The sequence below is a fragment of the Passer domesticus genome, chromosome 2, assembly GCF_036417665.1.
Source record: "Passer domesticus isolate bPasDom1 chromosome 2, bPasDom1.hap1, whole genome shotgun sequence".
Taxonomy (NCBI): domain Eukaryota; kingdom Metazoa; phylum Chordata; class Aves; order Passeriformes; family Passeridae; genus Passer; species Passer domesticus.
Genome location: NC_087475.1, coordinates 106,082,044 through 106,098,235, shown reverse-complemented (window position 1 = coordinate 106,098,235; position 16,192 = coordinate 106,082,044). Strand labels below are relative to the sequence as shown.

General features: G+C 49.9%; 1 protein-coding gene across 2 annotated transcripts in view; it reads right to left on the bottom strand.

Moving 5' to 3' along the window:
• Nucleotides 1-452: 452 nt before the first annotated feature.
• Nucleotides 453-16,192, bottom strand: part of SIDT1 (SID1 transmembrane family member 1) — a 40,643-nt gene continuing 24,903 nt past the window's right edge. The window contains exons 11-26 of one of the 2 annotated variants that reach the window (XM_064410322.1): nucleotides 15,238-15,309; nucleotides 13,809-13,957; nucleotides 13,141-13,214; nucleotides 12,551-12,617; nucleotides 11,850-11,923; nucleotides 11,173-11,296; nucleotides 10,044-10,161; nucleotides 9,527-9,663; nucleotides 7,807-7,915; nucleotides 7,443-7,457; nucleotides 6,569-6,645; nucleotides 5,419-5,465; nucleotides 4,572-4,677; nucleotides 4,158-4,268; nucleotides 3,294-3,407; nucleotides 453-2,894 (exon numbers count right to left, since the gene is read on the bottom strand). In XM_064410322.1, coding sequence (XP_064266392.1) covers nucleotides 2,832-2,894; nucleotides 3,294-3,407; nucleotides 4,158-4,268; nucleotides 4,572-4,677; nucleotides 5,419-5,465; nucleotides 6,569-6,645; nucleotides 7,443-7,457; nucleotides 7,807-7,915; nucleotides 9,527-9,663; nucleotides 10,044-10,161; nucleotides 11,173-11,296; nucleotides 11,850-11,923; nucleotides 12,551-12,617; nucleotides 13,141-13,214; nucleotides 13,809-13,957; nucleotides 15,238-15,309 — 1,457 coding nt within the window. In that variant the 3' untranslated portion in view covers nucleotides 453-2,831. The remainder of the gene's footprint in view (nucleotides 2,895-3,293; nucleotides 3,408-4,157; nucleotides 4,269-4,571; nucleotides 4,678-5,418; nucleotides 5,466-6,568; nucleotides 6,646-7,442; nucleotides 7,458-7,806; nucleotides 7,916-9,526; nucleotides 9,664-10,043; nucleotides 10,162-11,172; nucleotides 11,297-11,849; nucleotides 11,924-12,550; nucleotides 12,618-13,140; nucleotides 13,215-13,808; nucleotides 13,958-15,237; nucleotides 15,310-16,192) is intronic. The other variant, XM_064410324.1, reaches the window with a different exon arrangement.

The following is a 16,192-nucleotide window of genomic DNA, read 5'->3' as shown; positions in this document are numbered from 1 at the left end:
TGCCACCACTGGCAGCTTGGGCTGCTTTGACAGTGCCAATGCCTCCTGCAAACTGACATCAGGAACCTGGGCTGCTGAGTTTTACTTCCTGGGGATGGGACCTGCACATTTGTTCAGGGGCCTGAAGCCGTGAGCGGTCGGCTCCCTGCTGGAATTCCGCATTGTGCAAGATGCCTCCAAGGCCCAAGCTGCCATCACTGCCATCTCAGGGGCAGTGACTCCATGGGCAGCAAAATGGCTCTCTCACCTCCCAACACAATTCCACGGTTCTGCTCTGCTTTTACCCCTACACATCTGTCTCCCTCTGTGAGCAGAGCAAGGTGAGGAAACAACAGCATGACCCCTGCAAATTAGGGAATGAGGGTCCCCCACGTACCCAGCAAGCTGCTCTTCCTGCCCAAGGGCAGTGGCCCAAGAAGGACAGCAGCACCCAAGAAAAGCTGCATTTCTGGGGCAAGGGCTGCAGATCCAAGCGTGCCTGGGACAGCTGGGAGCACAGAGTGCCCAAGTGCCCAGCCAGGCCCCCCAGCAGTCTTGGGGTCAGGTGGGAGAGCTGAAGCACCAAAAGAGCCCAGCAGGCAGGGCAAAGCTAAGAGGGAATTTTAAAAATTGACGCAGCAAGCTAGAAGCACAGAAGCAGCAGGGAGACGATTCCAACCCTTCTTCCCATCTCTCAGGCCTGAGGTGCCTTTCCTTGTATTTAATTGAATTCTGTCATGGTTTTCTGTTTGTTCTGTGCTGTTCCCCAGCCTCCCTCTCCCTCCCTGCTACCACCTTACCATTCCATGCTGTGCTCATCTCTGCTCAGCACAGCAAGCCCATATGCTGTTCTACCTCCTACGTCGAGCCTTCCAACTGCTGTTCAACATTATTTTTTCCTCACATTTCAATTTAGAGAAGATAACCAGCTTCCTGTCTAGAAACAAATACAAGCTTGGAACATGATCTGAGACTACGGATTATGAAAACACAGGGAGAAGGTATATTTTATAAAAATGTGTCCCCAGAACTGGACAAATGTGAGGGCACAGAGGTCCTCCTTCAGTGTGGCACAGCTACCCCAACACCCTCCAGGGCAGCACAGCTCTGCTCGGGAAGATAAAGGCTGGCAGCCTCTTGTGTCATTCCTCCTCCAGCCCTCTCCTCACCCTGCCCAAGGGACTCCAGTGACAATCAAGAGTTTGTCTTTACTCTATGTAACCTCACAAAGGCAATTTGGTTAAGAGAACAAGCAGGTCATCCACACCTATGCTACAGAAACATCTGTGAAAGTCCCAAGGGTGGCTTGGGACTGTCACCACTGGGCACCCCTCTACCCTGCCTGCTGTCTCTGCTGCTGCTGCTGAGAGCAGGAGCAAGAAGAATTCAGATCAACCTGCAGAGCAGGCAACCAGGAACATCCATTTTATTTACCATCCCAATAAACTTCAACTAAAAAAATAAAAACCAGCTGGTGCAAAACTCTTCAAGGAGATACAGATTCTTGGAGTAAAACATCACCAGAGTCACCCACTTTAGTAAGCAGAAGTGGAATGAAACCTTTGCATCACTGGCTACATGCACATACACCAAAGTAAAAATGCTCAGGCAGACAAGAATAAGGACAGCAGGCCTCAAAGAACACTTTTTAATTGCAAATTAGCAAAACAGGTCCCAGTTTAGATGCAAGGCCTGAAGTAATTCACACCTTACTCTTATTTTTTTTAAATAACTAAAAAACTGGAAAGAATGCAGAAGCCATTAAAAAACTCATTTCCAATTTGGACAAGTTGGAGAAGAAAATTTGGTCCACATCTTTAGCTAAAGAGCTCAACACCAATTACTCCAAAATCTCCTTCATCCTCCCAGCCCATAGGAGAGTCTACTTTGCCAAGTTTGTCCAAGGCAAGCTCGTGAGAGGAGAAAGTCTGAGGCTGCTGGCAAACCTCCCTGTCCCACCGTGTCCCTTTGGCAAGGCACCCAGCAGGAGCCAAGGGTGTCACACAAGGCCGTGGCTTTGCCGTGCGCTCTCCCGCGGGCAAAGAGAGCCTTGAGGAGAGCACTTGTGGAGCCTTGACAGAGAGCAGAGCACGGCCAAGTGCCAGCAGGAGCTGCCAGAGGAGTGTGGCTGTTCAACAGGAGCGACAGAGAGGCTGCACGAGAGCAAGGTAGGAGGCTCTGAGTCTGGCAGAGCCCTCACAGGCAGCTCTAGTTCACCACCTCCTACCGACGCTGCAGCCTTGGTACCATGGCTCCCCACCAGCTAATGAAGGAGTGTCTCCAACAAAAAGAGGAAAAAAGAAAACACAGTCTCCTCACTGCCACCTCAGTTTGGAGTCCTTTTCTCCCTCAGCTGCTGCAGTACAGGAACCAAATGCTCCCCCCTGTGCTGCTGAAGGGACTCTTGGAGGGCAGCAGCCTGCAGGGTGCAGACATTAGCTCCCTGTGCAGGAAGGTTTGCATGGCACTCTCAAGCCTGCTCACCTGAGAGGAAGTGGAGCACATCAGCAGGAAGGAAGGGAAGCAAAGGTCTCTGACATGCCTCCCTCCTGTTTCCTCCCCCCTCACTGGCTCCAGCACCCACTGCACCCACAAGCCAGAGGGCTGTGCACGGGCCTTGGCCTCTGGATCAAGCCAGCCCCAGAGGATGTGGCAGGAAAGGAGTAACATCATCTTCCCTCCTGGTCCCTCCTCACTGCCACAGCACCCCTCCATGCCTGCTGGGGGATCCAGTGCCTCTGCTCCCACTGGGCTGTTGGCCATGGAAGCAGGCTCATTCTCCACAGACACCAGTGGCCCAGTGCCTTTGGCTGAGTGCTTTGGGACACCTCTGCGCCCCTGTCCCTGGGGACTCAGAACACTGGGATCTTGTCCCTGCGCACCGTGTCCAGGTCATCGTCCAGGGTCAGCAGGACCTGAGGAGGAAAGTGCAAGCCAGATTCAGGTCTTGCTGGCCAGGGAGGTCTTCCTTTCAGATATCCAGGCCTTGCCTTTATGGGAGGAATTCACAAATCCATGAGTCATTGGTCCCAGCAGCAGCCCCTCAGCTTCCCCACGACAGCTGTGTGACCTAGAAGGAAGCTGAGGCCAGCAGGCACTGGGAGAGAAATAAGGTAAAGGAGAAAGCCTGATCCCTGATCCCACTGACAAGGAGCATCCCACCGTGAAGGATGTTTGGAGGTAGAGCCAAGCAGAGGAGTTGGGGCACTTCTGTGGAGTTCTGGAGCAGGCACAGCTCCATGTGCATAGAGGGGAGCAAGGTGAAAGGAGAGGGTGAGGCCATCCAGCAGAGTGGGAGGCTCAGCAGGACTCACCAGAAAGGAGAAGAACAAGGCAGCTGCGGAGAGGAAGTGCCAGACATCGTGGTCATCAAAGAATCCCAGCAGGATGCACGGCCGGTTCTTTTCCCGGGACTCTGCTGGAGTCTCCTAGGAGGGCAGGCAGAGGGTCAGGATCTGATATCCACCCCTACTGGGCCCTTGCTGGCCACACTAGACCCTACAGGGATCACCCTATCTTAACCCTCCAAGCAGGATCCAGGAAAAGTTGCTGTGCTGGCCAGAAATGTGGCACGGGCAGGCCAGAAACAACACAATGTTATACTTGGACTTCCAAATGGATCTGGAACCCCAACCCACATGCAAGGGGAACCCTCTGGTCTCCACTTCTGAGGTCCTGCATAGCACAAGTTGCACAGCCTCCACCAGACCACCCTGCAACAAGCCCCTCATTTCCATGGAGAGGGATTTGACATCCTGTTAGAAGGCACCCAGTCAGGATTTAATGGCATCCCAGGTCACCAACAGCCCTAACAACCCCAGGCAGGTTGACCTGGTCAACCCCAGGTGGCCATCTGCTCCAGCAATGTCTTCCACCAGCACTGGTCAGGATTTTCCCAGTTTTCCTTCCAGATCCCCAGCTCTTCCTTTGTCTCCTAGGAAGGACCAGTCACCTCCAGATCACCTGGTTATAAACAGCCCCTACACAGCTACAGCAATTTTTGGCTCAGCACAGCTTCCCATGCTCCCTTAACAAGTCTGCTAAATGAGTTAAACCCTTTCAGCTCCCCATGAGCAGCCCAAGACTCATCTCCAGAGCAGTTTTTGTGCAAAACAAGCACCAGGAAGGAAAGATGATGAGAAAGAGATGGACAGAAGAACAGTAAAAGGGAGATTTACCTCCCAGCTGCTGAGGGTCTGGAAGAAGAAGTAGAGGGCAGCTGCCCACACCACTGCTGTGGCCACGATGCAGAACATGGGGATGGGCAGGAGCTTCTCAGAGCTGCGGAGCTGCAGACAGGGACATGCCCTGAGTTCTTTCCAGGGCACAGAGCCATGCACAGAGCTCACACAGCAGCCTGTACCATCTGCATTTGTGAAGGGCTGCCCACCCCCCAAAGATACAGCCCAGCAACCCCTGAAATGGCTGCACACCATCCCTCTCCAACACCCTGTCCCACCCATAGCCCCACAAAGGTCCCTCCACATCCCTCTGCAGCACCACAGGAACCCAAATTGCAGCCAGAAAAAAGGCTCATCCCTTTCCCTTTGGAGCCAGAAGCCCCAGGGACAGCTGCAGCTGCCTCCCATTACCTTCATGATGATGTAGAAGGCCAGATACAGCAGCAGATTACAGATGAAGATTCCCAGTATGTAGGAGGCAAAGTCTCTGGGCCGATACACCAGCCCAAAGATAGCACTGAGAGAGAGAGAAGGGACATCAGGCAGCTTCTTTCACTGGGAACAGGGTACATCCCCAAACTGACAGCCACCCACTGTTCTACCCCCACCAGGACTGCAGGACACAGCACCAGTGCCACAGCTTCCCAATTCCCTGGGGGAAATGCACTGTTTGCCTCTGCTCCCAGCCAAGGAAATTTAGTCATGGTCAGATGCTGAAGCAATTGGAGACCCCAGAGGACAGGCAAAGGCCCTGGATTGCTTCCAATCCATGGCCAAACACATCTCCCTTGGCAGGATCTGGCCCTAGACCTGTACATTTGGTAGAAGGCGTCCCTGAGAAGCAGCTTCAGTGAAAAGCAAGAGCCTGGGGCAATGACTTTAGCTCTCATCAGAGAGCTGATCCCTCCCATGCAGTTACTGCTCAGCCAGGCTCGGACTGAGTGCCTGCCAGGTCTCCTGCACCTTGGCTGTGCCAGAGATCTCCCAGTTCTGTGGGAAGCACAACACAGCAGCACAGTACCTGCACAAGCTCCTCAAACACGAGCCATGAGACACCCCCAGCTGAAATGCTCAGGGGATGCTCCATGTAGCTCTAGTGCCACACTGCATCCCATGGATCTGCCTGCCAAAACATGTCAGAAGGGCCCCAGCACAGGATCATTGCACAGACACTGCTGCCTCTCCCCAGGACTCCAGGCCACCCGTGTCCCAGTACCAAATCCTGCTGCCCACAAAGCACCAACACGCCAGTACTTACAAGGACCAGTTGACCAGGTTCCCAACAATGAGCAGCACCATCCTGTCCTGCAGAAAAGACACTGATGATCATATAAAATGGAAAGAGTATGCAAAAAGGCCTTTGCCTCAGAAATTCAGGAGAGCGTTATGTGAGGATTTGGAGTCCAGTTCCTGCAAACAAACACGCACCTGGCTCTGTGGGAGCTTTTATCGGATGGAAACTGCTCTGACCCTCAAAAATTTTAAGAAAGTGTTGTAAGGACACTAAACATCTAAGAAAGGACAAGCTCAGCATTTAAGGGATCAACCTCAGGAGGTTCTGTGAATCCTTTGACTGCTTCTACTGTTTTTCTAGTTACATTCCTTCCTTCCCACTGTTTTACAAAACAACTACTGCAGAGAGCAGGACGTGCTTGAAAGAGGTAGCAGGGGAAGCTTTGGACAGCATCCTGCACATGTTCAGGGGGCCTTTTTTCCCTTGCCATCCCACCACTAGTTGGGGAAGCACTGTAACAACAGCAAGCAGAAGGATTGTATCTGTGGAGCATATGCATTTATGCTTACAGCTGCTTTCATGATGTGGCTGTTTCAGGCTGGCCAGGCTTACTTCATGCCTGAGTGGACCAAGTTTGCTTATTCAGAGATGGGAGAATAAATAAAAAATTAAGAAGGCTTATGGATATAAAACTCCATGTGGCTTCAAGCCCTAATTAGCACTCTTTGCTAAGGAGAAAGCAATCAGTGGGACACAAGGGAACAGCCACCTTTTCTTAACTTTTTGCTATCTGACCTGAGGTGCTGCAGAAATAGCAATTGCTTTTGCTTAAGCCACAGACCCAAAATAGCTGCAGCATTCCCCAGAGAGGCTGCACTGCACAAGCCTTGTACCTGCTCCTCTGAATGGATGCTCCCAGAGAGCAAGTGCAAAGGAAAATCCTGTCATGCTTTTATCACTGTTGCTCTGATGTTTTATTCACCAAGGCTGAGATCAGGGGAGGCCTGGAGACTGGGGGTAAACTGCTCCAGCACAGACCTACACTTACCCAGCCATTTTGGGGGAAGGAGAATAAGGGGAGCAAGGAGCAGCACTTTTTCAAACAGCCCCACCTCTTTCCTCTGCACGTTGCCTGAAGAAGTGAGGAACTGCAGAGAGGTGCTGGTACACCTACCATGTACATTGGTCGGCTGCACTGCTGGATACAGTCCGTGTACAGCACCATCACTGCTCGCCGAAATATGCCCGTGTCTGTCAAAGGGAAGGATAGAAAGCCAGAACAGCCAGCACACTGAGCTCTAAAATGCCTCTGAGGAAGAAGCTGACACCCACCAGCTGACAACAGACAGCCCAAGGTGTCAGCAGATTCATTTCTTGCCCTTTGGAAGCACTCTGTGCTGACCAGGAGGGCATCCACCACAGGATGTAGATGGCAGTTAGTCAGAGCAACAGGTTACAACCAAAATAAACTTAAAAACCCCCTCTACACTAGCACTGCTCAGAAGCCACACAGGCCCTGCCTGTAAGTGTAAAGAGGCTGGCTTTGCAATCCCATCTCTGGAAGAGAGGTGTGTGTGTGTCTGTGTCTGTGTGTGTGAGTGTGTATGTAGGAAGGGGGAAAAGCACTTCCATGGAACAGCTGCCAGAGCAGGGAAACGGCAGAAACATGTCCCACAGGCTTTAGAGGGTCCTAGAGGGGCAGAGCACACTCAAGACACTCCTGCTCTCAAAATCATTGCAGAAGCTTCACTGCAGAGCCATTAGTGGCAGCTGGGATGGACAAACATGCATGAATACACATGTTCCTCTTTAGCCACAACACAGAGCTTGAAAAGGCTCCTGCACCAAGATCTGAGCTCTCCTGTGCTGGATCACTCCCCTCCTGCCCAGGAACAGGACTGGCAGTGCTGCTGGCAAACTGGTTTCACTTCCCAAGAGCCGACCCCAGGTGGCACACGATCCTGCCTCCCCACATACATCCATGCAATCCCTAGCTGCTACAGCTCAGCACAATCAGTTCTACAGGGAAAAAGGAAAGCTGTGGTTACCTGAGTCAGGGTCATCTGAGGCAGACAGGGGCAGAAGAGGAAGAAGAAACAGGTTTAAGCAGAGCACAAGAGCCAGGCTCCCCAGCAGACCCTCTCCCCCCCCACCCCATGACGGGGTGCAGGTCACCCCTCCGAGCACAGCACTAGGGAGAACTGCAGCTCCCTCAGGGCCCAGCAGTCCTGCTACACACAGCTCCTGCTGATTCCCACTGGGAATCAGGAGCACAAGGACTTCAGAGGCCAGGAAAGCACCAGATGGATGAGAGGACAGGGTAGCCCAGAAGAGGGGCCACAGGACTGTGCTGCACAGGCAGCTGAGGATGGGAGGCACACCCAGTGCAGATGGATCAGTCACAGCACTCACCGATCTTGAAGCGACCCATGTAGTAGATCTGGGTGCTGAGAGCCAGGGAGGCCAAAACGTGGATCAGTGAGAAAATAACCCAGAACCACATGTCATTTTTTCCAAACACCTGAAAGCAAAGACATTTTAAAAGTAAACTGAGCCCTCTTTCAGCAGGGCAATCCTTTCCTGGGCTCTATCACATGGGACATTAAACAACCTCACTGAACACAGAAAAAAACTGCTAAATCTTCCAACCAGAAAACAAATCTATAAATTTAAAATGAAGTCCAGAGAAGCAAGATTAGCTCAGCATTCTGGAGAGGAGACCATTCTTTCTGAATGCCCCTTTAGACAAGACTGGATGGACAGCAGCTGGCCGAGGGAGCAGAAATACAAGGCTAAGCAAGCACAGCAGTTCTCTGGCCAGGAAGGTGGATTTTTACAAAGGCAGTCAGGGAACCAACCATTACTTTAACAATTGTACTGAAGTAGACCAAAAAGGACAGAACTGCTCTGCAGGTAATCGCTCCTACGGTGCATTTTCATTTTATTTAAGGACTGGAAGTAACCTGCAAGCACAGGTTAACACTACATTAAAATCCTAATTTTTCATTCATACAATAAGAAGTCCAGAAACTCTGATGTGCCATCAGACTGTGACCACTTCCCTACCCTGGGGCAAAGCACTTTCCTGAAATTTTCACTTTGTGTGGGCAGAGATAAAAATCCACACATCAAAAGGCAAGCGGAAAAGCCACCTATCCATGAATGGAACAAGGGAGACATGCTGCTTTCAAGCTCCACTGAACAGCTTCAAAGCATCCCACAAAAGAAGACAGAGCAATCTATAATGAAGTCTCAGTGTTTTGAACCTTGTCAAGATCTACCACACCTATCCCAAGATATCCTTGGGTAAGTCCCAAGGTCACCAGCTCCTCTTGCATGTCTAAACCCACAGACAGTCTCATAAACAGAGACCTCTGCATTATGTGGTAGTGAGGAGCTCACAGTCCACTGGCATCTAGCTGCCAGTTCAGAGCAAGAATTCCATGGATTTTGCCTGGTTACTGATGAATGAAAATGAGTCCTTCAAAAGAGGAGAAGCAGAGACCTCCAAGGAAAAGCACAGCCTGAGGATCCTGGTGAGCCCAGCTCAGTACTTGCAATGCTGTGAGCAAACAGGCAAAGTCTGGTAGCTTCTGCTCCAGTGCCCTTCCATTGGCAGGTACTCCAGAAATTTGTCTGAGAGCCCCCCATCCTTACCCTGCTTCTCTCCAGAGATAGGAAAATCACCTACAGGAGCTGTGACAAACAACATGGAGTATTCCAAATGGGAGAAACAGGCACAAGCAAACAGGTATAAGATACCTGCCTTGGAAGCCCAGCCAGGCACACCCCTCTTTTCTCCATTGTGAATCATGCCCCAGGAAGACCATCTATGCACTTGGACATGTACATCTGGGTGCATGAATTTCTCCTCTTGAGAAGGATAGCATGTGGTGGGCAAAGCCCAAAACAAGAGCCCACCCAGAGGAAACTGTTCTGCTCTTCTCCTACCTGAAAGCTCAGGGGAAGGAAGGAGGAAAGCCCAGCAGAACTGGGAATTCAAATGCTGACAGCTGCTTAACACACTCTTATCCTACTCTGCAGCTTTCCCCAGTTATTTTCACACTTCAGCTGTATTCCCAGCCATGCCACCTCTTTCCCAGAGAAGCAGCAGAGTAAGAGGGAGCCATACCACTCCAAGGACAGCCAGGGAGATCACCACAGCAAACGAGGCGTAGGCGGAGTAGGCGCTGGCATTGATGTCTGGGTGCCGGGTCTGGTAGAGCTTGAGCATGCACAGTCCTGCAATCATGTACATGAAGGAGGTGTCTGTGGAGGGACACAACAGAAACAGGGTGAACACATACTGCCAGTGCCCCCAGAAAGCTGCTCCAAGGACACACAAAGCATCAGGGATCTGTGCCTGCCAGCCTTGGGTTTAGCCCTGCTGCTGCACTACACTGTACAGCACTTTGTGCTTTGCCACCTTGCAGCAGCACATCTTCCATGCTCTGGGGAAACAAAAACTAAAGGGGATCAGAAAATAAGTGCCCACAGAGCATCACAACCTCCTGACTGAGCTTTGAAACAGGCAGACTCCAGGGAAACTTGCAAGGGTAGAGAAATGGGAAACGTGAGCAACTCAGCAAGAGACAGAACATGGCAAATCCTTAGCTCCAGCTCATAAGGAGAAAGGAAACTCAGCTTACCAAACTGGAAATTGGAGTAATTAGGGCAGACATGGTAACAGGCACTCAGCACCCCTTCCATCATCAGAGCAATGCCCATAGCATAAAAGAGACCAAAATGCTTTGGGATCCCATACTCCTGGAAGAGAGCAGAGCTGTACAGTAAGTGTCCTCAGTGTCCTCATCACAGGCAAGCTTCCATTCTCCATGACTTCATCCCCCCTAACTCCTACACAATCCCTCTAGTCACCAGAGCAGCACAATGTTCTAGGTGCAACCACAGGCTCTGGATTTAGACACATGGCACAGCCAGGTGAATCCACAGGCAGCAAACCTAAGCTAATCACACTGGAAGATCTGATCTGAAGACCTCAATGTCTTGGTACTGACATCATGAGACAGAAAATCTCTGTCCTGTACCTCTTGCTATACTACATCTGGGCCAAAACTGAGAGAGGACTGGCCAGAATTGCTCTTGTGGTCAGTAGGGTCTTAGAAGCTCTTGAGTAGAGCCCGTCAGCCAATGTGAGAAGTCATTTCCACCACAATTTGGCCAAGATTTCACCTGAAAACCACAAGCAGCAGACTGTTACAATCACTAGTGCCTTTACTTGCTTCCAAGCCCATGAGAACAGAGCTGTTTGTCTCCAGAAATCACCAGCAACTCTGCCCATAGGGCTGAAGATTCCTCCATTCTGGAGACTACAGAAGCTCTGGCTACAAGAATCTCTGCTTCAGAGACTGAGGCAGCCAAATTCCTCTGAGCTATCATAAGCAGCTCTTGTGTAACAGAAATCAAACTTCACTATAAAGAGAAGCATCTTGGGACACTCCTGCTGTCCCAGTTCCTCCACAGCAAGCACTGCAGGAAAAGCCAGAGCCACAGGACTCCTTCCTCTATTAATCTCCTTGTCTACACAGGCCCAGGCTGGGTCACAACCACAGCAGCATGGACATACTGTAAGCAGTAAAGCACTGGGGTGTGCAGGAACATGACATCCCACCTTGACCCTTCTGCACAGGAGGAAAAAAAAAAAGATTCAACCCTCCAGTGAGGAAGACAAGTGGAAACCCATTGTGTACCACTCTGTTTTTTGAGTTCACTCCATGTTCCCTGCCTCCACTCAGCCCCAGGCAATCAAGCTCCTACCAGGGTGTAGATATCTTTCATCTCCATGGCCCGACGGTGGAGGATGTCCCTGCGCAACACGATGAGGAGGAACAGAAAGCCCAGCATCATGTGGCCCACGTTGCTGAGGATGTTATTGAAGGCACTGCAGGAAAGAAGGTTTAAGACAAAGGCAGCACAGCAGCAGGAAGCTGAACCCTGGGTTGTGATAAGCTGAATCCATTTTGCTCCCTCCCTCCACCACCTTCCACCTCAGTAGCTGCCAAACTGCAATCTAACTCTCCAGATGACAATTTAATTTGAATAGTTCACCCGTCCCAGTTAATGTAACACTTCTGAGAGATTCCCAACTCTGGGCTTCCTTTGTACTCACACATTAATTTAGAGAAATGCTACACTGGAAGGAATGCAGAGCTGCTGCTCCTTGGATACAAGTGTCCTATAGAGCACAGGAGCACCTCACTGCTGTGCCAATGACTTGCAAGGGGCACCCAGGAGCCACAGGTCCTAGGGTGAGTGTGTCTCACTGCAACAGAGCAGCACTGCTGAGCAAAACACAAAGATCAGAGTCCTAAACTCCCAGTGGTCTTATCAACACTGCTACTGTGAGCCTGGCAATTATAAAATCGAGAGCTGGACACAGCACAAACACTCAGGAGGCACGAGACAAAGATGCAGTGATGACAGGGCTCACTCACCTCAGCACCCCAAGGGGATGAGCACACAGGAAGTTGTAGTAGCAGATGTCCTGATTGCCAGTCACATTCACTACCTGGACAGAGAGCAGGCGGGAGGCCTGCCATTAGCAAATCCTCCCTGCTCTGGGGGGTTTGCCCCATGCAAACACGGCACAAACACAAGGCGTACCAGGATGCAGCCTAGCTCCCACACAGGGGAGTGCTGACGTCTTGCAAGCAAAGCTTTTAGGGTGGGACAAGATGTTGTCAAGGGCCACAAACCTGATAACAGTCTTCAGAGGAAACACTGTGTGCTCTCAACCCTCCCACTAATAGACCTGCTTGCAGATATCTGCATAACAGCAGGATAGCAAAGGTTGGGAGAAGGCAGGAGAAATCACAGCAAACACTACTTGCTTTCAGAGATAACATCAAATTCCTCCTGTCTCTAAAATGAAGCAGGACCCAAATGAGACATCAGTTGATCAGGAAAACAGCAGCACTCCCACTTCCCAAGCAGAAATAGCAGCAGAAGTGCAAGCCCAATGAGCCAAGCTCACTGTAACATCAACACAGTGCAGCGAGAGCAGCTAAGGTAAACTGCTCCTCACACAGAGCAGAACTCCTGGGTGATCCCAGTTTCACTGTGACTGTCACCCTTGCACAACACAACCACAGGGCAAGTTTAAAGCAAGAGGGGGCAGCCATGGAGCCAAACGCACCGTCTGGTAAGTGATGACCAGCTGGATGACCGGCAGGGCATAGAACACCGCAATTGTGATGATGTTCCTGCAGAGGGGAGACAGCAGCAGCAGTTACATACACACCAGAACCAGGGCTGCACACCCAGAACAAAGGCCCACAGTGCTTGTGGAGGAATGTGCACACCCCACTGCTCTGGTATTACTATCTCATTGTGAGCCCCCGATGCAGAGGAGCACGTGTGCTCATGCACACAGGTGGCAAACCAGAGGCAAATGCTAAGGGCACAGGAAAAGCCAGAGTGTTGGCAACAAGCTCATGTGTTTGAGTGCCAGTTTCTCCTCCTTCCCATTACATTTCAGTGCACTGGTTGTTACCACGCTTAAAAGCAAATGATGCAAAACAGAATCCATTGCCAGGATCATGTGCGTACTGGTACTCAAATATCCTTACTTGAGGTATGTGGGATCTGCAGATACTGATTGGAGCAGGGTCAGAATGGGCAAGAGGGTAGTTCAGAAGTGGTTCAGAAGAAAGGCATGCAGACAGACTCCACAACCAGAGAGTATGGGTCCAGAGTTTGGGTCTTACCAGTTTGGCTTCTCCTTACCAGAAATAGATTTTGTATTTTTTGCTGACAATCCTTCGGTCTTTCCTGGATAAATCTGATAGATAGAGGAACACCTAAAACATTATCGGGTGGGGAAAGAGGGAAGAAAACACAAAAGAATCAATGTAGATTACAGATGCCAGTAGAACATCTTGACATATTTGCAGCTTGGTAGTACTTGAACTGGTTTTACACAGTGAATTCACTGTGGCCCTTGATTCTATGGGAGTGAGTTCTGCAAAATCCTCTGACCTCCAGAAATGGCTCCAACCACATAGAGCAGTGCAGGATGACAAAAGGAGGAGTTTGAGAGCTGCTGGCTTAAAGCCCCTCTGTACATCCACTGTAGTCACACTACTTGTACTAAATAGCCACCTGCTGTTGCAGATTATTTTCTCCCTATCTTCACACCTCCTTGAACTTTTCTCAATAGTCCAATACATTTTTATTTTCTGTATTAAAGCACTCACTTCAGCGACACTCTTATCACAGCGGGAAAACTTCCAGTGACTGAAAAAAGACTAAGAAACACACTCAGCTGTATTAGATGAAATCCACCCTGAAAGGGAACAGGATTTCTGAGATTTCACTGAAGTGACCAGTTCTGGCCACAGCCCAGACGTGCCCATGGCCCAGCACGAGGGCCACAGGTGCAGCCCCAGCCGTACCTTCGTGCGGATGATGTTCTTGTCACTCTCAATTTCTGGCATGGTGTCGAAGTCGCTCTCCTCCTCCACAGAGCTGTCTGTGTCTGAAGCAGCCGGGGGCCTGCGCTCCGGGGAGGAGAGCTGACGTCCTCCGCTGGAGCTGGACTCATCTGGGCCACAGAGGGGAGAAGGAGACAGGCAGGGTAAAGGCTACATCCCTCTGTGCTACATCCCTCTTTGCACAGCATCCCAGCTGTCCCAGATGCTTTGGTGCTTTGACAAGTTGATAGGGCCAGTTCAAGGAAAAATTTTTCCATAATCCCAAACCTTCCAGAAGTTTTAGGTGCTCAGCTATGAGCAGTTTCAAGGACCATTATCTTTCCCTCTCTTCAGCATTTTAGTTTTCACTCTGCTTTTATTCTATTACTTTTCATCTCTTAACATCGTCTATCTCTACTAGCCTGGTCTCTGAAATCTGGAATTCTGAGACAAGACAAATACCTCTAGAGAAAGACGCAGACTGTTAGGGGTCAAAACCACACTCACCTAGTTAACCTTCAGATTTTATGTAAGCTTTATATATATATCTAAGCTTTTCTAAAAATACTGTAGAACAAAAGACAAAGAAGAAAGTCCATTTTTCAAAGCAAGCAGAGTACCAGCTTTATTCCCATTGCATCCCTGGTAGTGGTCACATACATGTCAGCAGGACCTGCCTGCACTTCCCACAGGCTGGGCAACTCCCAGATCATGGTCCACATCAGTATGGGCAAAACACAGGTTTCTTCCTCATTTCCCAAATGCTTTTAAAAGATTTCTTTGGAAAAACGGGAAGGAGGGGTACAGTGGTCATTAAGCCCTCAGGAAGTTTTTTTCTCCTCTGCCTCCAGGGCATGTTTCACCTGTTGGCAGTACATTATTTCTTCCCTAGTGAAACCTCTGGGGGCTCTGATTGTGTCTTGCTTTATGGCACACAACCCTTCAGCCTCCCAGGGACACATAGGTTTTGATTTAAAGATAGGGTATGAGCTAATAAAAGGCTCCTAGAAGCTTGCTTGCAAGGGACCTTTTTCAGTCACTAGTAAATGTCCTGTTTGAAGCAGCATTGTCACCCACAGCTCTCAAGTGACTGTAGCTTTGACTAAGATACACTTCCAATGACAGTCTTTTGGGGTACCTCTTTCAGATTTGCCACTTTTATTATGTAGTTGCTTTTCCCTAAAGTGCAACCTGAACCTCGCAAACTGTAATTTGGTTGTTTGGGTTTGGTTTTGTTTTCTGTTGGTTTTTTTTTGTTGTTGTTTTTGGTTTGGTTTTTTTTTAATAGCTGCAAGACACTCCTAAAGTAGCTTGCAGCTTTATTCTCCTCTGGTGTTAAATCACCCTAAAAGTGCCTTCCTCCACCCCAGGGAGAAGCCTCCCTGTGCCCCAGTTCTGGAATATACTGTACCAATAGCACCGTAGCTGCTTCCCTCAGGAGTGCTGGCTGAGATGGGGTGTGAAGAAGTCATCATCCCAGATCCTGCAACGAAACAAACCCAGGAGGGACAGTTAGTTTCATGTCAGTGCTTCAAAACATCTCTGAGGTGAACACAAACAGCTTGAAGAGCTGGAGGGGCTTGGGAAAAGGAACATTTCTCTAAACAGATGGCAGTCTCCCTCTTGAGCATACTGTGCAAAAGGGAAACCCTCATTTTGCAGTGTGAAGGAAACCCACTCCCTTCAGCCTCCCCACACAGGGTGCCAGTGAGACTGGCAGCAGGAGCCCCCCTCCAGCACCATGCACAGATCACACTGTGGGGCTGCAAGGCTTGCTAAATTTTAGAGCAAGTCTCATGATGTTCTTAACAGCCTTCTGAATTTCTAGTTCTTCTCTTTCTCCATCTCACGCAACTCTTCAAATCTCTTTAAATCCTGCTGCCTACAGCTATCTCTGGAAGAGTCACAGACTTTGGCAGGACAGCTGCTACATAATTTTAACCAATCAAGGAGAAAGAAAAAAATGCTTTATGCAAAAAGTTGTAATGATCTTGTGCTGATGACAAGAAGGGCAAGCCTTTGAGGGCTAGGAACATCCTGCCTCCTGCCCACATATATGAAACAAGGAGTGCTCTCCTGCCTCCACATTCCCTCTTTTTGCTTCCAGTGGTGGAGCTCATTAGCTGACCTACATGGCAGGAAACAAAGCCAGCTGAATCCCCTCACTGAGAGGTCAGTCACAACAGGGAGGGAAGCAAGGGCAGCAGGAACAGGAATGTTTTCCAGTAGTGACAAACAGTGACACAAGTTAAGTTGCTTTAACGCTTTATCCCTGCAACAATCTCATGTGGTCAGTCAGTGGCAAAGCAATGCAGAACGTGGCATAGTATTTAAAGCTTTACTGCAGCCTGGCAATGGCCTGGCTT